General features: G+C 38.7%; 1 protein-coding gene across 1 annotated transcript in view; it reads left to right on the forward strand.

The window, feature by feature from the left end:
• The window catches only part of CCT1 (chaperonin containing TCP1 subunit 1), a 249,867-nt gene that overhangs the window by 191,661 nt on the left and 31,156 nt on the right, over positions 1-27,050 (forward strand). The window contains exon 12 of the mRNA XM_068225314.1: positions 13,691-13,854. Within this exon, the coding sequence (XP_068081415.1) occupies positions 13,691-13,854 (164 nt within the window). The remainder of the gene's footprint in view (positions 1-13,690; positions 13,855-27,050) is intronic.

The following is a 27,050-nucleotide window of genomic DNA, read 5'->3' on the forward strand; positions in this document are numbered from 1 at the left end:
TGTGTGTACGGTTTTTTTACCATGTGCATATTCCTTGTTCACGAGGTTGGCGTCGTGTTTATTGAATGTTTTTAAGACTTTGTGTGCTTTGACATGTTTTAATGAAGTGTTTGACTGCCTTGAGTTTTATGTTATAATTTTATGTGCCGTTCAGTGATCCAGGTTCCTTACAATGTTTCAGTTCGTTCTCGGGCATTTTCATATGCTATATTCCTATTGTAGATTATCATGAATAAATCCAATAAGAAACAGTGCTTCCAGACATTTAAAGAATTATATTCTGTTGGTTTTCCATGCATTCTAAAATGAAGAAAGGGAGAAAAATTTGCCTTTTGCATGGTATGTGAGTGTGATATTAATATTGCACATGGTGGAAGAAACAATTTAAGTGATGAGTTAGTTATTGGCATTCAGACTTCGAACATAGTGAATGATCTCCAGGATACAGATAAATCCCTTTTCTTTTTATCAGTGAAAAAACTACTTTTGTACTGCCTGTGACTACATCATCAATAAGTTTCCACTCAAAGATGATGTGTTACAGCATGCTCAAGTTGCTAGGTTAGACAAAATTTCAGATGCACAGATTTCTTCCATTCGTTTTTTCTTGGAAAGTTTTCCTATCATGTTATCCAAGGAAGAGAATGAAACTACAGGTGAGGTGGTGAATGAGCTTAAGAGGCAGTTCACAGCTCTTCAGGTAGATGACACTTTGGCTGTAAATCACGATGCTGTAAGTGATTCTAGTTGGGCACAAATATCAAGACTTGGGGGAGCTGATGGACTTCTTAAGTATAACCGAATTTCTAGAGTAATGCTGTCTATTCTCACCATACCCCATAGCAATGCAGAATGTGAACCTGATTTCACCCTTGTGAAGAAAAATGGAACAGAGTTCAGATCATCCATGTCCAATGAATCTCTGGAGTCTATTTCTGTTTTGAAGACCAGGAATTCTGGTCCCTGCTATGAAAAAACATTTTCTCAAGACTTTTTGCAGGAAGCTAGAAAGGCCGCAACTATGACTTCTAAGTCGAACTAGTGTGTGATTTGCAGTGTGTATTATATTATTTCTTAACTGGGTTACGTTAAACAAGTTGTATTGTGTAAAGCCATTTTCAATTATCGCATATCTGCTTAATTTATTAAGGAAGTACTATTATGTATGCTCCAAACTAATACTCACCACGCCTGCTGCTGTTTAACGTGGATTTCTTCTTGATATGTTCATCTACAAATCATTGGACTAAGATGTAAGTAGGTACGATTTAGTTGAAGTATCCTGTTTAAAGCATGAATTATTGTATTTTGTAGCCCAGAAGTATTACTATTTTTGTCAAGCTTGGGGTACGTCAAAATTCGTTATATTTTTGTCGCGTGCAGTTTTACTGATAGCCCTTTTCAAAAGTTGGCCTGTATGTGTATCTCACCTGGGCCAGATATTGTTATGGGCTGCAAACTGCATGCTGCATGTCAAGCCTTGCATTAGCTCACATCAAAGAAAGGACAATAAGTTCCACCTTTTCAATACTATATATTGTGTGAAAGTTTTACATTACAGTTAAAACATCACAACTTTTGTACATTCGGTACCGGTTTCGACAGATTCCCTGTCATCATCAGCCGAGAATAATTAAACAAAGACAAGTATAGATCATATTTCTTATGGTGTGATTACAATGGTGGATTAAAAATATACATTATATGATTAAAATAGTATATATATATACACAAATAAAAGGTAAGTAAAATGGGAATGGTCATTATTCTTTGAGGTGTACACCTTAATATTTCTAATTAAAAGGTTAATTTGTTAAAAGAATTTTGTTCTTGTAATATATAATTAGGGCCTATAGTGAAATTTGATTGTAGGCTTAAATCTGTAATATTTTAACTTTTTGACCAGTCAGTTCATTGAAGTTATGTAGCCATGTTTGACACATTAAAAAGGTAAACAAACATTTAGTCGAATGGTGTTCCACATAAAATATGTACAATAAAATTCGATTGGAGCTTCAACTTGGACTTAAGAATGGAAGAATTATATTAATGTTCAGTGCAAGCAGAAATAGATGAGTTAATTTTATCACTATGTATTGATGTTGATAGTTAGAATGTCCATTGAACAGTTCAGTATGTCGATTTGTATTCTGGAATGGTTTACATTATTTAGAGAAATAGTGATTGAGGTTCTTGCTAAGGTGGTACTTGAAGATCTTGTGTTGTAAGTTGTGAATACATAAAAAACTGTAATGTAGAACTTTCACACAATATATAGTATTGAAAAGGTGGAACTTATTGTCCTTTCTTTGATGTAAATCTTGTTTCAATACGGAACCTAAATATGAAATTCTTAACGTTAAATTAGCTCACATGGCAAGGATGCGGTGGGAGATATGATAATGGACAGTATTCAAAGGTTAGAATCCCACTGAAGTTGTTTTTTTTTTTTTTTTTCCCAATTGTCTGGGATGTGGTAAGGTTGCGTACTTGATAGGTTTCACAGTCTGATGTGTTTATTTGCCCGTAAAAGGCCATATTTATCGTGGAATAGGATTTGCAGCTGGGTTGTACGAGAATGAGGTGGTGATGGTCTGTGGCTAGGGCACAGGCAAGCAGTCAACTATGTTGTACATGTTCCAAGCTTCATAGATATGAAGAACGAAGTGTGCCCCATTGGAACGATAACAACATGCAATGGCAGGCATGTATGTAGTTGTGCAAACTTCTCTCCTTTGAGGCAAGTCACAACACAACACAAGGCTAATTCACTGCCTCATGATGTATTCCAGCAACAAGAATGTGGATATGTTACTCATCTATGGAGAAGCTAGACAGAATGCATACCACGCACAATGCCTGTATCACTATCGACAGTTGCAGAGTAGGCTTCAACTTACAAGTGGCCATGGCTTATCAGCGGTCCAACAGCCTGCACTCTGTCCGACCAATTGAGCAGAGGGTGTGTGGCCACATCTGTGGCTGTACATCTGTGCATTTGGAAGACAGGAAGAGGCTGGTCCCCAATGTCGGCTGTAATGAGAATGGTTTTCCATTCTCCAGCACTAAGACTAAGGCGAATGCCACGACAGTTCCTAGTATAGGTATGGCTGCTCACCCCGTTAACGTTCTCCACACATCTCCATCACCACCGCAAATCTCTTCGCCCGAGAGATGCGTCACCATTGATGAGGCCCACCTCCCCCTTCAGGGCAGAAATGAAAACTTGTGTAGTATTAGTAGTACTGTATCACGAACACTATCCGGATAGACAGCAACCGACAAGCATGACATTTCGGAGTCTGGAATGACATCTGCAGGCTATTGCAACCTTGGGTTAGGCACAGGCCTGTTACAGATAATCCTGCGACGTCTGCTCACAAAGAAGAGGTGTTGGACACTGTCCGGCATAACCCTCATGCTTGCACTTGGGCCATTGCATAGGAGACGTACATCAGCCAGGCGTCTGTTACGTAGATATATGCAATATCTGCGGTTTCACCCGTACCATCTGCACTTACATCAGGAGTTCCATGGTCATGATTTCGAAGCCCGGGTGGTATTCTGTCAATGGACTCTAGAGCATGTAGACACAGATTCTACCTTTTTAGTGACCATCTTATTTACGGGCGAAGCATGGTCCCAAAAGTATGAATCCGCTGATCGCCATAGTATGCATTACTGGAGTGTGGATAATCCCCGTTGGGTACATCAGGCAGGTTTTCTGGTACAGTGGGGCATGAACGGATGGTGTGGCATCGTGGGCGATCACTTTTCTTTGAGGGACCTGTGATGGAAGAACACCATCCGCTGTTTCTTCAAGATGAGTTACATGATGGAGCTCCACCACATGCAGCGGTGGTCATGCGGCATCATCTCCATGCGACGTATTTTGATAAATAGATAGGGAGGGGAGGACACGTACCCTGCTCCACCAGATCACCCGATGTTATGCCCCTGGATTTTTTTCTGTGGGACCATGTAAAACAGCAGCTGGTGTATGCACAGAAGCCTACCGATCCTGGTCACTTTTGACAGCTCATCACCAAGGCACACCGATCCATTATTCCAGAGATATTGCAACGTGCCAGACGGTCCTTACCAGCTGTGAATCAACCATGGTGGTCGTTAGTTCGAGCAGATGCTACATTGAGAACATCAAAGAACTGTAATATTGTAATTAAGTTACATTTTGATGATCTCTGATGAAGAGAATGTTCATTATTTTCGAAACATCTTCGATGAATAAATAGTTTCATTAACAGAAAGTGTACGGACAGGGAGGATTCAACCATAACGCTATTCAAAATAGTGTTTAAGGTACATGGTCTTCGTATCTGTGCTAGTTTTTACGGGTTCTTTCGGATTACGCATAATGAATCAGTAGTGGCACTCGAATTCCTGCTGTTTTCTAACCTGTAACCTCATATCTCTTAATATTACCCTGGTTTAGAGAGAGGGACCAATGTATTTCAGAATTGTAGTAAACAAGGCGGGTTGCATAAAACTAGATCGCAAGGGCCGGCTAATCCACCCTGTGTATTCCAAGATTGTATAAAAACCCTCGTTAAGCTACCATCTTGAAAGATCAATCAGTCACTACTGATCTGCATTTAGGGCAGTCGCCCAGGTGGCAGATTCCCTATCTGTTGTTTTCCTATCCTTTTCTTAAATGATTGCAATGAATTTGGAAATTTATTGAACATCTCCCTTGTTAAGTTATTCCAATCCCTAACTCCCTTTCCTATAAACGAATATTTGCCCCAATTTGTCCTCTTGAATTCCAACTTTATCTTCATATTGTGATCTTTCCTACTTTTAAAGACACCACTCAAACTTATTAGTCTACTGATGTCCTCCCACGCCATCTCTCCACTGACAGCTCGGAATATACCCCTTATAATGGTCCGTTATTGGAAATTTACACACTCCGGACAAATATTTTGTGTTCCATATGGGAATCAACATCTACATCATATACCACTTAGTCGAGCAACTCGTCTCCTTTCTTCCAAGTCTTTACAACCCAAACATTGCAACATTTTTGTAACGCTACTCTCTTGTCGGAAATCGCCCAGAACAAATCGAGCTGCTATTCTTTGCATTTTTTGCAGTTGTTGAAAAAATAATTCTGGTGAGGGTCCCATATACTGGAACCATACTCTAGTTGGGGTTTTACAAGAGACTTATATGCCCTCGCCTTTACATCCTTACTACAACCCCTAACACCCTCATAACCATGTGCAGAAATCTGTACCCTTTATTTGCAATCATATTTATGTGATTACCCCATTGGAGATCTTTCCTTATATTAACACCTAGGTATTTACAATGATCCCCAAAAGGAACTTTCACCCCATCAACGCAGTAATTAAAACTGAGAGGACTTTTCCTATTTGTAAAACTCGCAACCTGACTTTTAATCCGTTTATCATCATACCATTGCCTACTGTCCATCTCACAGCATTATAGAGGTCACTTTGCAGTTGCTCACAATCTTGTAACTTATTTATTACTCAGTAGGCCTACAGAATAACATCATCAGCAAAAATCCTTATCTCTGATTCCATTTCTTTACACATATCATTGATATATATAAGAAAACATAAAGGTCCAATAATACTGCCTTGAGGAAATCCCCTTTTAATTATTACAGGGTCAGATAAAGCTTCACCTACTCTAATTCTCTGAGATCTATTTTCTAGAAATATAGCAACACATTCACTCTTTTGTCTAGTCCAATGGCACTCATTTTTGCCAGTAGTCTCCCATGATCCACCCTATCAAATGCTTTAGACAGGTCAGTTGCAATACAGTCCATTTGACCTCCAGAATCCAGGATATCTGCTATATCTTGCTGGAATCCTACAAGTTTAGCGTCAGTGGAATAACCTTTCCTAAACCTGAACTGCCTTCTATCAAACCAGTTATTAATTTTGCAAACATGTCGTATATAATCAGATCGAATGCTTTCCCAAAGCTTACATGCAATGCATGTCATCATTTTCAAGCGTATTTATTTGATGCTTTATTTCGCGAGTGTTTCGTGTATCGCGTTTTCCGCTCTCCACAGCAGCGTGCGCGCTTTATACAACTGGGGCTTCAGGACAGCAATTGTCTTGCAAGCAAGAGAGGCTAGCGCGCGCTAGCAACTCAGTTAATCGGGACGAAAGAATAAGTTTTGTTATTGTGTGGTTCGCACACTTATGTTGTTGTTTTCTGTGCGTAGTTTCGTTGGAGTTGTAGGCCAGGTATTTTTTCTTGTGTTTCTATGCTCTCCCACATCCCCTTTCAAAGTCTTATGTTAATAATGTATGGGTCACATTAAACTGTTTTGTATGTGGTAGTTTCGCGCACTTAAGTGCATAATTTTAATGAGTTGAATGTATTTAAGAGGGTTGTGTCAGTGACAGTTGCGGGTATTTTCACTTCTCGTTATGGCCAAAAAATATAACAAACGTTATCTCCGTGTGTTCAGAGATACCTATAAATTTTCATTCATTTTACCGTCTGATAAAGAAAACTATTATGCATTTTGTCGCGTGTGTCGGTGTGACATAAACATTACTATTCGTATGTAAGTGTCATAAATTAGAATTAATTGGTACATTGTCTTGTAACCATTTTTATGTTTTATTAGTATAAGATTTTAAAATTAATGGTCAATTCACATTATAACTGTACGTATGTAGGTCTATGCCTTTTATACTGATCTCTTTTTTCTTTCACCTAGACCGTGGTGCAATTTATGTGATAAAATCCAAGATTTTTAAAAAACTTCCTATTTTTTGATTTCTAAAAGTTGGCAGGTATGCTTTGGTATATCCCCTGAAACCTTATCAATTCCAGCTGTTTTTCTAGTTTTCAAATTTTGTATCTTACTGTAAATGCCATTGCTGTCATAGGTAAATTTTAATACTTCTTTAGTATTAGTCACCACCTCTTTCTGGACATTATCCGTATAACCAACAATCTTTACATACTGCTGACTGAATATTTCTGCCTTTTGAAGATCCTTGCATACACACTCCCCTTGTTCATTAATGATTCCTGGAATATCCTTCTTGGAACCTGTTTCTGCCTTAAAGTACCTATACATACTCTTCCATTTTTCACTAAAATTTGTACGGCCGCCAATTATGCTTGCCATCATGTTATCCTTAGCTGACTTCTTTGCTAGATTCAATTTCTACTAAGTTTGCAATCTCTCCTTACTTCCACAACCATTTGTAACTCTGTTTCTTTCCAACCTGCACCTCCTTAGTTCCTTTACTTCTCTGGTATAATATAGTGAATCTTTACCATTCCTTACCACCTTTAAAGGTACAAACCTATTTCCACATTCCTCAACAATTGCTTTAAACCCGTCCCAGAGTCTGCTTACATTTTTATTTAGAGTAAGTCAGGGAGAGATGGCGCACATTTTGAAATGATCGTGCAGCAAGTCTTCGCCAACAATTCAATTAGCTTATTTTTATGCTAGTCGTCATTCCTTATCTCTCCTCACTGCCTTTTGAAGGAAATGGTCTGAATGTAAGTAGATTACAGAAAGAGATCGTTTATTTGAAAGTGTGTCACCTGCGCCATCTCTCCCGTAGTGTCCGGGTGAGATGGTGTCATGTACTTGATATGCTAAGGAGGGAAGAAATTAAGAAGTAAACTATGATTTCAGGTTTAATACATTTATTTACCTTATTTACATTCACTTGTCTATTATTTCTTGGTCATTAATAAATCAATTATTTAAACTTCAAGATTTATCCCTCAGTCCTTTTAGGATATGTTTTTGCTTAATCTCTCTCGTCCACAATCAGTACACAAGTTCTTATACACTGAACACAATTCATGCAGCCACTTGTTGCAGACGGTGCACTTAATCCAATCATCCTTCTTTTTTGTCAAATAATAGTTCTCCCAGCACTCCATACACTTGTTGCAATCATCGGATATTGCATTATTTTGCCCACCTTGAATCATTTTGGCTGCTTCATTGGAATGAAGTTTTTCTCCTTTCCTACTCTTTAGCATTGTGGCAGTGGTTGCAATTTTTCTTTGCAATTTATTCTTTTCGTTCACTGAGATTTCTCTTTTGTTGGAGATGTTATGCTTTAAAGTTTCATTAAAGGCATGTACCACAAACTTCGATTAGGCTGTAGCTGCTTCTCTTCTCCATAATTAGTATAATTTGACACAGAATTTTTTAAAAATGCATATAGGCTATACAATATACTTTATATTTTATTAACAGACTGATCGGAGGATGGAAACACATTTTATACCTAAATGGAATTTCAAAGAATACCGCGCCAACTCTCCCGACATTTGGGGAGAGATGGCGCACCCCTGCCCCAAGAACTGCGTTGGCCCAACATGGCGTATATCACACCAGCATAGTCGTTGACTAACCTAGTCACCCGCCTATGCCAATGCAAAGTTAATTTAACTTCAACAACCCAGTCAGTCGGCTTTTATATCATGCCGTAGCAAAACTTTGAAGGTAGAGAAGATAAATTTGCCAGAAATATCCAGGATTTCAGGCGAAATCACTCGCACCACGTGACATCCTACAGATAGCTTTTGTTTTCACGAACACACTGTACACACGAGAAGCAGTGGTCGAGCAATCTAGCAGGCGATCGCTGCACTGGCCTACCCTGCGCCATCTCTCCCGGAATCACTATACAGTTTTCCACCGATCATAGTTACTTTTTAAAAACGCCCTCATGCCTGTTTTATCAGTCATATGGTACTGCCTAATAGATCTTCAGTCTTGATGTCAGAAACTAAATCGTTGGGGGCTGAGAAGAGGGATGTAGAAGAACTATAATTGATGAGGGGATAGCCTATCTATTTGAAGGCGGCAATGTACGAAGATGTGGAAATTGTCTTTGTGTTTTCAGGTTTGTCCTTATCTCCTATTTCGGTCGCTCCCTCTTACCACACTGACCTGCCATTTTGTTTGTTTTATTGTGCGTTCCTTTCTTTTCTCTCACTCCTCCTCCCTCCTCCCCCCTTTCTCTCTCAATGAAAGTTGAATGCTGTCCTTCTGATGAAAGTGGGAAGTGGAAATAAGCTTGTTGGGTGCTGAAAAGAAGTGGATGTAGGAGTGAGCTGATATGTTATGGCAGTGTATGAAGACGTGGAGATTGTTCTAGTCTTTGTTCTTGCCAGACTGAGTGGCTCAGAGGGTTGAGGCGCTGGCTGCCTACTTAGCAGATTTGATCCTGGCTCAGTCTGGTGGTATTTGAAGGTGTTGAAATACGTCAGCTTGGTGTTGATAGATTTACTGGCATGTAAAAGAACTTCTGCGGGACTACATTCCATCTTGTGCCAAATCACTTGACTGACAATCAGAAGCAGGCACGTTTAGAGGCTTCACAGGATTTTGTCGAAACGGCGGATGCGATACCAAATTTCTTGAACTGTATTGTCACTGAGGATGAAACCTGGTGTCGCAGGTACGACCCTGAAACGAACCGGCAATGCATGGAATGGTGTTCTCCAGGATCCCCTCGTCGCAAAAAGGTCAGAGCCTAAAAGTCGCGCATCAAAACGATGCTCGTCACCTTTTCCGATAGTCAAGGCATTATCCACAAGGAATTTCTACCTGAGGGAACGATGTTGAATGCTGCACGGTACATTGAAATTTTAACCAGTTTCATGAAACGTCTACGCAGGGTATGATCCCAGTACGCACGGCAAGGTTCAAGGTTTTTTTGTCCATGACAAAGCTCGCCCACACAAAGCTAATATCGTCAAACAGTTCATGGTAAAAAAGGGGGTGGTGCAACTTGAACATCCTTCATACTCGCCAGATCTCAATCTTCCAGACTTCTTGCTATTCCCACGACTCCAACTCGCTTTGAAAGGAAAGAGATGTGACAATATTCCTGACATCCAACAAAATGTGACGAAGCTTTTGAACACCACCCCAAAGGAAGACTTCTTGCAAATTTTCCAGGACATGTATCGCCGATCTCAGCAGTGCATAGTTATGGGAGGGCACTACTTCGAAGGACATTAAAGTCACTGTCGTGCATTGTTCATCTATGTTGATAGTACAGGACTATTCACTGAACTTTGCCACAAGTTGTACATTACAAACTATAGTGAGCTTGCTTCCGGAAGATAATGGGTTCAAATCCCACTGTTGGCAGCCCTGAAGGTGGTTTTCTGTGGTTTCCCATTCACACACCAGGCAAATGCTGGGACTGTAACTTAAGGCCACGGCCGCTTCCTTCGAACTCCTAGGCCTTTCCTATCCCATCGTCGCCATAAGACCTATCTTTGTCGTTGTGACGTAAAGCCACTAGCAAAAAGAGAAACTGAACTATAGTCTAGCTCTTTGTTTTTCCAGTGAACTCAAAGATACAGTGCAACAGTGTGACGATTACATCATCTGTTTTGATGAGTCATTACAGAAGATAGTACAAAGGGACTAGTTAGGTTTTTGACATCAATAGGAGTAGAGTACGTACAGAGTATTTTAAGTGTGTTTTCAGGCAGAACTACTGCGCAGGATTTACTTGGAAAGTTTTAGTGCAGGAATCCATCCATTCAAGCAAAAAAATATTAAAGTTTCAATGGGTGGCCCATATGTTAATTTGAATTTTATGAAAGAGTTCGAAGACAGAATGAAAGAAGAGAAAGCTGATGGGGAAAAAAACTCATTAACTTTGGAGTTTGTGGGCTATATGTGATAAATGGAGCAATTGGGTCTGGTCTGCTAGCTGCAAAGTGGAACTGCACGACTTTTTGCAAGATGCATATTACCTTTTCAACGATTCTCCTGTCCGCTGCACAGAATATATCACTCTTACTGGCAATACAGTATTTCCTTTAAAATACTGTACCACTAGAAGGTTGGATAATGCTGCATGTAGTGGCGACTTTTAAACATTTTTGATAGTGTGAAAGAATTCATTGATTCAAGAAAAGTTTTGAATACAAAACCATTAAGAAGTATTTCATAACAAACAAAAAACAATTTCATCAAGAGCAAAGTGGCATTTTTCATAAACTCCCTAGAAAATTTCAGTTTCTGATCCACTAGCTCCATTTTTGTTCAATGATTTGCAAATCATTTTACGTAGTTCGTTGGAAAGGTTCATAAGAAGTGAGAAACTACCTTCTAATACATCTGCTCTCTTCTCCTTGGACTTAAAAGATAAGCTCAACTACCGTGACTTGAAAAATATTGATATTGGTTTCCAAACCAAAAAGCTTCTTAAAGAAACCAAAGCAAAAGAAACTGATATTCAGAAGTTCAGATTAGTGATGTCACTGTACTGATCAAAGTGACTGAAAAATTATTAGAAAATGTCCAGGTAAGTACAGAACTGTACAAGGTTTGTCATCTTCGGAGCCCAACATAATATTCAATCAATCGGAAAATGGAGAGTTAACATATTATTAGAATCATTGCACACTGCCAACAGAATTCCTGATATTTTTGCTGAAAAAGCGAAAACATAGTACAGTAGTCTTTGTTGTGAAGCGGACATTACATTTGTACAACATTTCAAAACTTATTTAGAAAATGTAAGTTCATCTGCAAGACGATGACTTCTGTACAGGCCTATTGATGGGAACATAAAATATCAGGAACTGTGGCAAGTTATTAAACTTGGTCTAATCACTCATGGAAATGCTACTGTTGAGAGTGGTTTTCCATAAATAAAAATTTACTTGTTGAAAAACTACATGAATACAGCTTAGTTGTGCAACGTATGCTTCAAAATGCAATAAGATTCTATGAAAGCATCCAGAAAATACCAATAACCAAGTACTATTGAACAGTGTCAGAGCTACCCACAGAAGATATGAGGAAAGCCTCCAACAGACAAAAAAAAACTCGTGGAGAAAAAAAAAGAATAGAGCAGAAAAGCAAAAGATATCCTTGGAAATTAAGAAACTTGAAGATATTAGAAAAGTAAAGAAACTTCAAACTTTGAGGGAAGAAGAAAACATCACATCAAAAATACTATTGTTGGAGAAGGCAAAACAAGCATAGCCGTGTTGGTTTTAATGTATTTAGAATGGGCAAGATCAACATTTGACCATTTTGACATCCAACCAAAGACTGTGTCTAAAAAGACTGTTTTTAGTGTTATCTGAAACGTATTTGTTTCATTGTAATGGTACAAATTTACACATTTATGTTATGACATACTGTATTAATTTTTAGCATACCTAAAAATGTTTGTATCATTAATATTGTAGAATATGTTTAGTTGATTATTTTAAAGCACTAGACTGAGTATGACTTTGTATTCAATTTGAAAAATGTTATGTAATCAAAGAGTAATATAAGAATAATGTAAATAGGGAGAAAAAAATGGTTGGCTATGGAGAACGTGGAGGCAGTTTAAAAAAAAAAAAAAAAAGAAAATGATATCTTTCCTGTCATTCAATGAGTCGAGAGTCAGGGAAATATCACCTTTTCAATCATGGAAAGTCAGGAAAATGATGTAGATGTTGATTCCCATAGGGAACCTAAAATATTTGTCCCGAATGAGTAAATTTATAATACCAATATAATGGTCCGTTATTGGACATTATAAATTTTCCAGCTAACTCATTCTTGGTTGCCTGCGTTTTGCCCTCGTGTGCTAAGTTAGGCTCGTCAGTTGGGACTTAGCACACCACCCAAGACGCAAGGCTAGTGCATATCGTGGAGGCCACTGCATAGGCTACTTGAAGCCACCAGCAGTGCCAATGCACAATGGCCAGGCAGGCATCAATTTTTGAAAATGAGACATAGCTCTCTTAGTGCATTGGCACTGCTGGTGGCTTCATGTAGCCTATGCTGTGGCCTCCACGGTATGCACTAGCCTTGCGTCTTGGGTGGTGTGCTAAGTCCCAACTGACGAGCCTAACTTAGCACACGAGGGCGAAATGCAGGCAACCAAGAATGAGTTAGCTGGAAAATTTATAATGTCCAATAACGGACCATTATATTGGTATTATAAGTCAGGAAAATCCGTACCAAAATGAGTGTGAACCATGTAATAATAATTATTATTATTATTATTATTATTTATTGCACTTTTGTGTTCCTTTCTGTTACTGTTTAGACTTGTTTAATACCTAGTCCAAAATAAATAAAAAGTATGAGAGAGAATTTTGAAGTTTACTGAAAAATTTAAAATTTTATTTATATAGATGTTGGTGCTACTGGCTTATTTTCTTATCTGCAACCATTAGTCACTCTTGAAAATGGATTCATGTTACATCTAACACTCATGACCTTAAAAAGAATGGGTGCAAAACCTTGTCTCTTAATTTTTACAAAACCCTTAATTGGTTTACTTTATTTCTGCTGCAGTCGCTTAAGTGAGGCCAGTATCCAGTAATCGGGAGATAGTGGGTTCGAGCCCCGCTGTCGGCAGCCCTGAAGGTGGTTTTCCATGGTTTTCCATTTACACACTAGGTGAATGCTGGAGCTGTACCTTAATTAAGGCCACGGCCGCTTCCTTCGAATTCCTAGGCCTTTCCTATCCCATCGTCGCCATAAGACCTCTGTGTCGATGTGACGTAAAGCAAATAAAGCAAATACCGTAGTAGCAAGTTTTTTTTCTAATGCCTTTTGCTAATATGTTTTCTGACAAAATTTAAACCTGTGTAGTGTTTTATTGGATAAACTTAACATTGAACACTGTAATTAATCATGATCATTTTCTTCTTGCAGAGCTCCCGTGAACAATTAGCTATTGCAGAATTTGCACGATCATTGTTGGTAATACCAAAAACTTTGGCCGTTAATGCTGCACAAGATGCCACAGACCTGGTTGCAAAATTGCGTGCCTACCATAATTCCAGTCAAACTAAAATTGATCACGCACAACTGAAATGGTAAGATATATCTTTTGTTATTATAGTGGCTTATTGTTGACTATTTTTTATTAACAGACTGCGTTATATTGTTGAAGTAATGAATGTGTGGTGTTGAGAGATGTTGAGGACTTGAGACATTAGCATACCTACATTATGTGTTGAAATCAGAAGAGAATGAAATGCAAGTAGGGTAACAATGCAACTTTTCAAATTGGAACTTGGATGTGTAATTTCCAGGTTGTGTTAAAACCTCATACTCACAATTTTTATCCTTCAGGTTATTCTAGCTTCTGGAAGGCACTTCTTTGAATAGCAGTGATCAGTGTAAAAAAGTTATGTTCAAGATTATGTTAAAAAGTAGATAGCCATCAAATAAAACATACTTTTAGTAATAATGTTATTTGCTTTATGTCCCACTAACTTATGGTTTTTTGGAGACGCCGAGATGCCGGAATTTAGCCCTGCAGGAGTTTTTTATGTGCCAGTAAATCTACATACATGAGGCTGATGTATTTGAGCCCCTTCAAATACCACCAGACTAAGCCAGGATCGAGCCTGCCAAGTTGGGGTCAGAAGGCCAGCACCTCAACCGTCTGAGCCACTAAGCCTGTCTATAAATAAAACATACTGGATACACACACAAGAATATAGGAATTCTAAAATTGTATAATTCTTACTGCAGCCCATGGTAGATAACTTGAGCTATGCAACTCATCACTCAAGTTTTGTTTGATTTGTTGTGTCACAGACTGCTCAGTGAGATGGCAGGGTATTAATCCATTCAGTTAAAAAATTAGCTCCCTATTATTTTCTTCCCCCTTGTGATCCAGCATTAAAAACAAATTTGCTAATTACCGAGACCAAAATTTGCCATCGCTGCCATTGCAACAAGCCTGAAACAGTACCTCTTGTTGTAGCTAACAATCTGGACATTTTTTTTATCTGAGTTGTGGTCGGTAGGTAGGTAGGTTAAGATAAAGTAGTTTAGTACTGAGCCTGAACACAATTTTAACAACTCTGAAATAGTACCTCACATTATTTGCCTCTGCACAGTTGGCTAAAAAAAGCAGTGTAGATGCTTCTTGAATCGGAGTTGTTGTAGGTTAAAATAAAAGTTTATTATTGGAAAGGAACAACCAAGTGTCATACGACTGTAAAATAGGTTAAGCCGTGCCAAGCGGATAATTTTGTTTGTCAGCGTAATTATTATTTGTAAAATTTTTTTTTTTATTAACACACATGAAAATGCAAATATGTAAGTACTCTAAGGTTTATTAAGTTATTCATACCTCATTTCAGGTCAGCTTGTAGGTATCCATTTAATCTTGAAAAAATAAATCGTTAACTGCTGGTCATAGTGCAAAAATGGCACAAGACACAACACAAAGTAGACTCGATTAAGATAACCAAACAACAGAGTTGTAATTCACTTTCTACCCTACTTCATAATTCACTATGACTACTGCTATAAATATTGAACTCGAAAATTCACTAATATAACTAGTATTTGATACAATTTTATACACATGATGTTGAGTCTTCCCTGACAGTTTAGAAACTTTCACTTGTGTGATACATTTCAAAGCATGTATCAGGGTGTAAGAATGGCTTTGCTGTGCAAATTTTACAATAATAAATAGTCTCTTTTCTTACTTTTTGAGCCTTACAGACAATGCAGGCCACAGAACCCCTTTTTCATCGTCTGTATCTGCTCTGTCACTTAAGTTATTTTTGCACTCGCTTGTAACCATTTCACTTTCCTGGCTTTCCCACTTGTTATCACTCATTTCAGAGTATTCATCATCACTATTTAAGAATTGGGACTATTTCACTCACGTTTCAAATATATTTACGTGACCTAATGTCTAGAAAAGGCGAAACACGAACTTTCACAATGTCAACATACTTAAATGAAGTACACCAGCATGGAAACCACGCTTCAGAACAAACCCCTTTTTTTTAATTCGAAATACCTGTGTGTAGTCTAAATAAAGGCCCTCTCTATACGCTCCTGGCATCTATCGGCTAATACTTCAACCCTAAGAAGAAACATACGGTCACAAAAGCGCATAACTTAAATTCCGGATAAACCTGTCTATTGCTCGCGCTAGAGTAGACTGATTCCGGGTAAAGACGTGTAACACTTGGCTAGGGTTAATTGTGCCTGACATTTTACTGAAATCCTGATCAAGAATTATTTAATTATTTCAAAGGTACGTAGATATTTGCCTGGATATTTCAAACGCTGTTATACAGCTTATGTAAAGGTTCACAAGTCATTTTCTGTTCCTTCCTTCCTCACACACTGTTGTACAGCTTAATTGAAGGTTCCAGAAGTTATTTTCTGGTCCTTCCTGATAACATCGCAACTTTCGTGATATCACTTTTCCTGCATTAAAGTATTTATTCTTGCAAATCATCACTTACACTCATTCAGGAGAGACTGGTCACTCTCTGAAATGAATGTTTCCACCCCATGTATGCAATGTAGCATGCACACAGCTTTTTCTCTATCGCTTGCTGTTCCATCTTGCTCCCTTCAACGTTCTTCAGGTTGTCTGGCGCAGTACGATAAACCAAACTCAGGATGACCAGATAGATAAGGTTTTACATCACACACTAAAACTGTTTAATGTGTCCATTCAGAAGTTTAGTTCTTTCCACACACTGGTCAATATTTTTAGTGTAATGGTTGTGACAGCCATAGCAACTCTATGCTTCAATTTCGTTGGCACTTGCTGCATAAGGCTGATTCCAGAGAATAGTCCACCCAAGTAAGAAAAAAGTAAAGTTGAAAGTAAAACTGAACAATCTGTTCTGATAAAACATGAAATTTGATTAATTTTATGATATGTATTCATTTATTGATGTCTTTCAGTTTTTAATTGTGTGTTTAATTGGACCTTTATGTGCAGTCTAAATTCGTTGGATGTTTCTCCATTGTTTTAGGAATTGCTGTTTATTATGATGAAAATGTATCGATATTATTATGGTAAATGTTAATTCTGAAGATCTTTCTCTTCGTAGTAAAATAGATTTAGGTTATTAACAGATTGTATAAAGTGTAGTAAGGCAACGAATTTATTGCTGCAGGCCATGCAAACACTCAATGAAAAAAGGTATAAAGGTTTCTGTGGATGAAAAGTGCGTGGCTCAGTTGGAACAAAATTTGGTATGCAAAGCCAATTCTGCACACCCTTTCAAGCTGCTATATAATTCATTTAAAATTTACGACGTTCTCACGAGCAGATTCCCCGTCGCCTCGTGTACAAGAATGCATTATGTGCCGCAACACGCTGCCTACAGAATTCAGTTTTGCATCACACTCACTTGTAAAGGACATATTTCAACTGAGGTGATTTTTAATAACGCTGCTTACTCACAAGGAATGTTGTAAACAGTATCGCGAGAAGAAAAATAATGAGGATTTTAAAAGAAAGGAAAGGGAAAGGCATGCAAGGAGAAGAAAGATGATACCTGCCCAGTTGCGTAAACCGCCAACAGGTACAAGAATCTGTGAAGAAATACAGAGCTACGAAGAAACTTCAGGGCTTATCAACAGTTACTTCCTGTACTACAAGTCCAACAACACAACGATCAACATCGATTACAGAGCCGAGTACGCAAACGTCTGCTTATAAATGCAAACAAACATTGGGGAAAGCTGTAAAGCATTTGGAGCAGGCTTTAGCAGTAAGTCCACAGAAGAAACGGGAAGTTGTTTCTGCGCTGAATGCAAAATTTGGTGCAAGTTCATCTACCTCCAGCAAGCGCAGGAAGTCTTCACTTCCAAAGCAAGAAGTTCTTGAATTTCTCAATCGGGATAATATCAGTTGGCCCTCTCCGAGCAAGAGATTTTATCGCCATAAAGGACAGTTCTGGAGAAATAGTAAAACAGAAACTATTCATGTGCGTCACAATGCAACAAACATTCGAAGTATTATGTTTGTTCCATAACTGAAAATGATGTTAAATTTTGTAACCAATTTTCACAAGTGCAACAATGGAGCTAAACTGTTTTCTGAATTATTGACGAAAGGCAAGTGCATTTTAAATGAAAGTGTAATCGACAGAAAATTGCCGGTGTCTCATTTTGCTCGTGGGAAATGGTATTTTGATGAGCCCATACCAGAAGCAGAATGAACAAATTTTTTCATTTTATATTTTTTTTGATCAAGCCTTCATTCAAACTGTAGGCTACATAAGCGTTGAATGTTCGGTTATTTTTAAATATTTTAGTTCATTATAAATTCACTGTTATTAGTGTTAAACGTGTGACAATTCATCGGCCACATGTCAGTAATAATAATTTTTTTTTTTTTTTTACGCAAATTCGGAACTACTGGACGTGATTTTCATCTCGAAAATCACACATGCATTAATTGGGACTCGAACCCAGTCAGTCTTGATGGTTGCAAGCAGCTTGACCGCTGCACCAACACGCCCCTTCTTTTTTATTACTTACTACGATATTACATAAACATTTTATCATTCAGTGATCATATTTGATGTTGAGTTTAAGGCCTGCTCCCACATAGTGGAATGGAATCGAACGGTCGAAATTTTCACTTGACCGCTCACATCTAGCTGAACAGAATCAAACTTAATTCTATGAGAAACTTAAAGCACACAATGGATGGTCTGATAGCGCTAGCGTTTTTGTGAGGAGCCAGAAAATGAAGTGAGTAAAAGGAAAAAACATAGAATATTCTCGAGAGGCGAAAGGAGAGTATTCAAACTTATCTGAATGTTTATTGGACGATAAAGTTAAGTCTCAGTGAATTAAAATTTCAACAACTATTTCAGATAGTAGAATTTAACAAAACAAGTCAAATTGCAGGAGAAAATGCTGCTTCAGGTGCAGTGGGAGTCCGAGATCAATTTATAAGTACAGTAGATTGCGTACCGTGGCAGGATAAAATTGTTCATCGAGGTAGCCGCAACGAGTCAACATTAATTATAAACTGTGAAGTGTGTTTATTTTCTTCTTGGCTTATTTCCTTCAATTCCATGTGGAACATAGGACCTCGACGAAATTTCTCCAGCTTGTTCTGTCTGCCGCCAGTGCTTTCACCTCCCTCCATGTCTTGTTAACTCCAGCAATCTCATTGTGTAGGGTTCTCTTCCAGGTAATCCTCAGTCTGCTTGCCTACGACTGCCTTGTGATACTCTCTTGTGGTCTTCTCAGGGTGTGCCCAATCCATCTCCATTTTCTTCTCATCTGTTCCTGTATGGGACTTTGACTTGTGGTCTCCCAAAGGTCTTTGTTGGAGATGGTTTTTGGCCACCATATTCTCATGATGTACCTGAAACACAGATTTATAAAAGTCTGTAACCTTGTGGTAATGTCTTTGGTCACTTTCCAGGTCTCACTTCCATACAGTAACACAGATTTAACATTTGAGTTGAATATCCTTAGCTTCGTTTTTATACGAATGTGAGGGGATCTCCATATTGGTCGTAACTGTGCAAAAGCTCCTTTGGCTTTATTTATACGACTCACCACATCTCTAAAAGCACCTCCATCTTGGCTTACCATGCTTCCTAAGTAGCAAAATTCCTCTAACCTTTCTATATCCATTCCATCTAGAGTCAAGCTACAATTGTTACGATGGTTTATGTGCATTTCTTTAGTCTTTTTATTATTAATCTTTAAGCCTACTTCTTTAGGTTATATTTTTAAGTCATTCAGTTTGATTTCAATATCCCAAAAACATTCTGCAAGAAGACAAAGATCATCCGCATAATAGAGTTCTTCCAATCGGTTATTTAATCCCCACTGAATGCCACGCTTTCTATTCATTGCCTCTTTCAGCATACAATCCAGTGTCATGATAAACAAGATTGGCGATAGTAGACGACATCCTTGTCCTACTCCAGATTTTACAGCAAAAGGTTCAGGCAGCTTCCCTTTATGTTCTGCTTGACAAGTATATCCATCATACATTGCCTGTGTAAGATGGACTATCTTTTGTGGAAATCCGAACTTTTCCATAGTCTTCCACATTTTCCTCTGGTTGACAGTCAAAGGCCTTTTCAAAATCAATGAAAAGTATATACAGAGATGCCTGATACTCAGCAAGTTGTTCAATGATTAGCTTTAGTGTGTTAATCTGATCCACAGTTGACCGTCCTTCTCTGAAACCTGCCTGTTCTTGACGTAGTCTCCTGTCAACGGCTATGCTTATTCTGTTCAGTATGACTCTTGATATCACTTTTCCCCCCATATGACAGCAACGTTATTCCCCTCCAGTTATTGCAATCTGAGAGGTCACCCTTCTTCAGTATCTTGATGAGGACACCCTTCTTCCACTCCTCAGGAAGGTGTTCTTCGTTCCATATTAGTGTTAGAAGTGGCTCAATGATTTCCGCTGTTAAATCTGGATCTACTTTTAGGGCTTCTGGGATAATGTTATCTACACCTGGTGCTCTGCCACTCTTCATTTGTTTCACTCGTTGTGCAATCTCTTGTCGTGTTGGTGGTTCTACCAAGATGTCTGGATCCTCCAAAATAGTTTCAACATCTTCAGTTCTCGATTCCTCACGAAGATTGAGTACTTCCATGAAGTGATGTCTCCATCTTTCCAATTGTTGTCTCGGATGTCAAGGCTACTCCGTTTGCATCTCTGACTGGTTTCTGCCCTGAAAAGTTCCTCCTAGAAAGCTTTCTCGTAATGGCATATACTACTTTGCTGTTGCCAACTCTTGCTGCTTCTTCTGCTTGTGTTGCCAGTTGGTCAGTAAACACTTGTTTATCTCTCCTTACTTTCTTCTTAACCTCCTTGTTGGCCTCCCTGTATTTTTCCATTGCTACTGCTTTCTGGTTTCTTGTTCTACTGCAATTAAGTGCCTTGCACTCTCTTCACTTTTAGATTGATTCCCAAGTGTCATCCAATATCCATTCTTTCCTCCCTGGCTCTCTGTAGCTCACTATCTCTTCACATGTGTCATGAAAGAGTTCCTTGACTGTGTTCCATTTGGTATTTACATCTTCATATGGTTGTTCGGCAAGGGCTTCAAACCTGTTTTTCTAATGTATCTTAAATTCATTTTGCACTTCAAGTTTCCCAAATTTCCCGGAGTTGAAACGTTTCATTCGTACTGCTGCCTGTTTTACTGGTGCTGCCACCTTCAGTCTAACATCAGCAATCATAAGGTGATGGTCGCTGCCTACATCTGCTCCACGTTTATTCCTCACATCCAAGAGTGAATGTCTCCATCTTATCATTTTCTTCTCTTCCAGAATAAATGAAGACACCCCCCTCCTCTGTCCTCACCTCTCCGTAGCCTGTCCATCTTGTTTCACTCAACCCAAGTATCTCCAGTAAAACCTTTTCATTTCTGCCATTACTTCTCTGCTGCCGGTTTCATACATAGTTTTCACATTCCGGAATCAGATTTGTGTTCTGTATTTCATTGCAAAAGTCGTCTCCATAAAATCCGGCTGGTATGAATTTCGTCTGGTTTCTGTAATAAGTTTAATTCAGGTGTGAGAGTTATTAGCCCACAGCACCCTAAGTCCAGTGGAGGGGCTGCCTCCTGTCTGCGCTAGACCGCAGGATTTTTCTGTAGGGGTTATCTCCCTTAGCCTTTAAAGATCCCTCTTTACCACAAGGCAGTGGTTTCTTCTTTATTTATCCCCAAGAAGAAAAGTTGCCTCATCCGCCAGCTTCGCCGTACCAAAGGACCCCTTCTCAGTCATTGCTGCCATTGAGGTCTTCACCAGAGCCCCGTTAGCTGTCACTTTTCAGGGGTCCTGTAGGGCCTTAACAGCTACCATAGTGGTCATGGGGCACACACACAGTCCCCACTGTACATCACCCCTACGGGCAGTCCCCTACTTCATGCCGTTGCCCACCTCCCACGGCGTGGACGAGGGGTTAGCCTTGTGGGAGGCTTATTTTCTTCAACAGAGCAATTTTGTATGCAGTACGGTTTGTTGGGAACACTTGTACAACAGTGTCAAATGTAGGGAATGCCACTTACGAAATTGTTCAAATGTAAATACCTATAATAAACTCTTAAAGGTATTGTACATCCCAAATGATATCAATTATCATACTGATAAACTGTATGTACACTCCAACTTTACATGATTTTGTGATGAAGTCAAGAATAATTATGACATCAGTTGGTTATAGGCTACAGTAATCTACCACGAAATTGAATATTTAACCTGTTTGATTTCTCATTGCATCGCTTATTTCCTCCAAGGCATTATTTCTTAATGTTGTTGCAATAATACGGTACTCATGGGTCTTGTCGTAAAGGAAATTATATTTTTGAACTAAACTGGTAAGTTTTCCTTTCCCGTTCTTTGTAAGTTGAAGAAACTATAACGCAACAAAGTTCAGATTGTCTGCAGTAAACAGCTAACTTTCCAGCAGAAGCTGATACACATTTGCTTGAAATATCCCAATCATCTACGAAGTTGCACGGGTATTGATAATTCTGTTCGATTGCACTCCGTTAGTCGAAAAACATTCTTGACAGAGAATCCTGTTCTGTTTGATTCGATTCGACTCGTGGCGATCGCCATCTCTAACTCCCATTTAAACACACATTAAAAACAAATTTGGTTCGATTAGATTCCATTCCACTAGGTGGGAGCGGGCCTTAACGTGTGGTTAAACCTGAGATAGAGATGACGATCGAACGGAACAGGATTCTCTGCCAAGAATATTTTTCGACTAGCGGAGTGGATGATATAGATGTTGATTCCCATACGGAACCTGAAATATTTGTCCCGGTATTAGCGGAGTGGAATCTAACAGAATTATCAACATCCGTGCAACTTCGTAGATGATGAGGATATTTCGTACAGCCATTGGGCGGCAAACGTGTATCAGCTTCTGCTGGGAAGTCAGCTGTTTCCTGCAGACGATCTGGAACTTTGTTTCGTTATTGTTTATTCAACTTACCAAGAATGGACACGAAAAACTTACCAGTTTAATTCAGAAATATAATTTTCTTTACGATAAGACCCATGAGTACTGTATTACTGTAACATCATTAAGAAATAATGCCTTGGAGGAAATACACTATGTAATAAGAAATCAAACTGGTTAGAATATTCAGTTTCGTGGTAGGTTACTGTAGCCTATATCCAATTTGTCACAATGATTGTTGACATCATCATAAAATCAAGTTAAGTTGGAGTCCTCGTGCAGTATATCAGTAAGACATCATTCGGAATGTACAGTAACTTTAAGTGTTAATTATATTTACATTTGAACAATTTCGTAAGTGGCATTCCCTATGTTTGACACTGTCGTACATGTGTTCCCAACAAACCGTACTGCATACGAAACTGCTCTGCTGAGGAAAGTACACTTCAGTTTTTAATTAATGTTCAGCCTACCTCGATTAACAATTTTATCCTGCCACGATACGCTACCTACCGTACTTTAAAATTGATCCCAGACTCCCACTGCAGCTGAAGTGGCATTTTCTCCTGTAAAATTTACTTGTTTTGTTAAATTCTACTATCTGAAATAGTTGTTGAAATTTTAATTCACTGAGACTTTACTTCATCGCGCAATAAACATTCAGGTAAGGTTCAATACTCTCCTCTCGCCTCCCTCGAGAAGTTAATTTTGTACACCCAGAATATTCTCCGATACCTTTTCCTTTCACTCTCTTCATTTTCTGCCTCCTCACAAAAATACTAGCGCTATCAGACAGTCCGTTGCATTTTTTAAGTTTCCCGCAGAATTCCGTTTGATTCTGTTCTTCTAGATGTGAGCGGTCGAGTGGAAATTTTGACTGTTACATTCGATTCCACTAGGCGGGAACGAGCATTAAAATTTATTAGCCCCTCATGCCATGTCGCCATAGCACAGATTCGCGTGTGTAATCCCGCGACGCTGTGAAGTAAACACACGACGATCGCCTTTAACTATATTACGCAGACATTATGCAACTCTCACATTTGTTTTCTTTTTGCAAAATGTACCTTTGTCCTTCTTGTAAACAATATCTTGACATTACCAATAAAAGTTACCACAATTTGGAGAATTTAGAAAAAACATAGTGGTATGTGAAATTAAAAGTCCGTTCCATGTAAACCCTGATCGCTACGTTTGAAATTTTGTAAAATCGTATACATCAGGTTTGCAACAATGAAATTTGTGGGGGTTATTAAGTATCTCCTAGATGTTGTTATACATAAATCTCAATTTCTTTAGATTGTTTGTTCAACCCTTGCTCAGTTTCCCTACGGAGTCGGGTATGAGGTGAGGTGAATCTATCGTGGCTGGTTTTTATGACCGGAAGCCCTTCCTGACGTCAACCTCATCAGAGGAGTTAATGAGATGAAATGAATAACATGATATATAATAGTAGGGAGAGGGTGAAACCCGGTGGCGGCACAGTCTACTCCTGTCGAATAGCACCAAGGGCTCTGCTCAAGGCTTAACGTCCCCATCCGACGGACGAATCACCATCAACAGTGTCATATACCCTCACTCCATATCAGCACTGTGGAGAGGTTTGGAATTTAATCCAGGCTTTTGGCACGCAATTTAGTGATTAGAAATTGTATACCACCACCTGCCCTACCCTGCTGGCCAACATTCTGATGATGAAACATTTTTCGGCCAACGGGACTCGAACCGGCTAACCTCGGTATCAGACCGTTTAGACTTCAGCACCTTAATGATCATGGCCACCAGTAAGATTCACATATATGTTAAAAAGAAATGTGCAAATGAAAACTGTGACACCTGGAATTGGCCATAACATACCTCTGCAAAAGGTCATTCCAAAGAAGTAAAGACTATTTGCAGGTCTTAATATGGGTCGTTGGAAAAATCTGAGATCAGTAAGTGGGAACAGGTTAAGAGAGCAAGAATAATAATAATTTTAAAAAATTTTAAATTATTATAGCATACGTTGTAGAAAATCATAAGGCCAAAAGGTTCCAGGAATGTAGAGTGTGGCAACGATAAATGTAGTTAAAGGAAATTATAGTTTCAATAATGTTACATTTTTCTTCAGTAAGTATACTGTGTATATTTCCGACCAGCAGGGGATAAACAGCTAATTATTGCAGGAATAATTTCCAATGCAAGTTTAAGTTGCACAAAAATGTTAGCCCAAGATGCTTAGGTGATTACATTACAAAAAAAGGGTGCTGAAAACAACTTTAGCAGAAGCAGTAGGCCCCCATACCGGTACGTACATACATCTGTACCAGAAATTTTTTACAAACATTTATGTACCAGGGGAATATACTTGAACAATAAATAAGTGCTATATAAACTTGGCAAGGTAATAGGCAAATTTAACATGATCAATAATTAAAATCACTAAATTGCTAGACAAATAATGAAGTAGAAGCTGAAGTTGGTAAATACTTATACAAAATATCTTAAGGATCTATATCCAGTGAATGATACAAAAAATAAACATAAGGGATAGGCAGGGGAATGGAGGAAGTAAAGGAAACGCACACGACCAGAAAATTTTGTTGTTAGATGCACGAAGCAACAAGTCCAAAACACACGATGATTTGCATCATACATTAAAGGTTGGAGCCGTTCGAATGCACTGAATGACAACGTGAGCCCTAGAGTAGTTCAGAAGTCTGTTGACACAGAATGAAGAATAGTGGCCTGTAAGTCAATGACTCCCCCAACTCCATCAGGAACCGAAAAATAGAATAAGATACATCACATTATTTGCTCTCTTAAGTCTCACTGGAAAATAGTTGCAGTAGATGGAGCTGAGAACCAACTGTGTCCAAGACAATGTGCTCACACATCCAGCAGGGAACGGTCTCGTTCAACCTGCCGGGTATTTATTTACAGGAATGTAAATTTGTTCTGGAAATTACGAGATGTCCGGGGAGTGGGAGAATCAGGTGGTTGGCTAAGATGGCAGCCAGTGTGTAAAGAACAAGAGTGGAAGAAAGTAGTTTTAAAATGAAGTACCGAGAATATGTAAAGTAAGTCCAGAATATTTGTATCACAGTAGTCTTTGAACAAAATTTTGTTGTGTGGACTGTGACGAGCAACACAGCAATGAGAATACTTCAAAAGCTGCCACTCATACCAAATGGTGCTTAATCCATCCTATACCTAAAATTCTAATCATATCCAGATGCTCAGTTCCTATAACAGTCTGTTTCCTGGAAAAAGGGCACCCCATAAAGGTTTGAATAATATGTGGGCGATGCCGATGCTAACTTTAATCCTTTCCCATCGTCTGTCAGGAGAGCCCCGACATTACAATATTCCCTCAGAAATGGCAGGTTCTACGTATTTTCCGTAGTTTTTTTTGTATTTGTCATTTGTTTTACAGTAGTATGGAAGCGATACTGATTATTAAATATTTTATTGAATTGATTGGGTTAACTTCACTATAGGCTTATCACATCCAAGTGTGAAGTTACGCGCTGTAACTTGTAAGAGCCAAATGTGTTCATTCCGAAAGCCTACGACCCTCTAGTTTATATGTTTATAAGAATTGCAAGGCATTTTCCATCTTCACGAGCATGAAAGGACAATGCCATTGGCTGATAATTGGAAGGGAACAGAGTCACTCCAGGAAGAGATAGAAATTTCATTGTGAATGGTCCGTATTGAACTGTGATTACAATTAAAAGTACAATATTGCTATTGATGCTTTCATGGCCCGTACTTATAGACATGATACTCTACAGGATTTTGGGCTTATGCCATGTCAAGGAAATAAGGTGAATTTCTTTACGTTATCAGAAGAAATCTCGACAGTCCACGAGAAAGGCTTCTTAAAAAATGACTCTTTAAATTTAGATGTTATAATAGAAGTGAAAATGGTACGTTCATTCGCCACCAGATGGCTCCCAGGACGTGGCACAGCGCTAGCGTTCGAAGCGGAAGCTGACCGAACCATCAGAATCAGTCTGAGAGGTTCACATAACATATGACGTTGACAGGTGTATGATATTGGCACAAGCCTGGAATGAAACATCTGGCGATGAGGAACGTACAAATTTGAAAAACACAGAGACGAAATAACAATAGTGAAGGGACAGGGAAAGGAACTACCTACGTAAATCCTTAATGGCTAGAACCAAATATTACTTAATTGATAGCCATTGTCCCTGTTGAAATTGTTAGGATTTCTACATATTTCCACAGCTTCCCGTATAATCCTGGGCCTGTAGTGTCTAGTGTGGGTATGAGCTCGAGCATCTTGGAACATGACATCATGACCCGACGATAGAGCAT

The sequence above is a fragment of the Anabrus simplex genome, chromosome 1 (genome assembly GCF_040414725.1).
Source record: "Anabrus simplex isolate iqAnaSimp1 chromosome 1, ASM4041472v1, whole genome shotgun sequence".
Classification (NCBI taxonomy): Eukaryota; Metazoa; Arthropoda; class Insecta; order Orthoptera; family Tettigoniidae; genus Anabrus; species Anabrus simplex.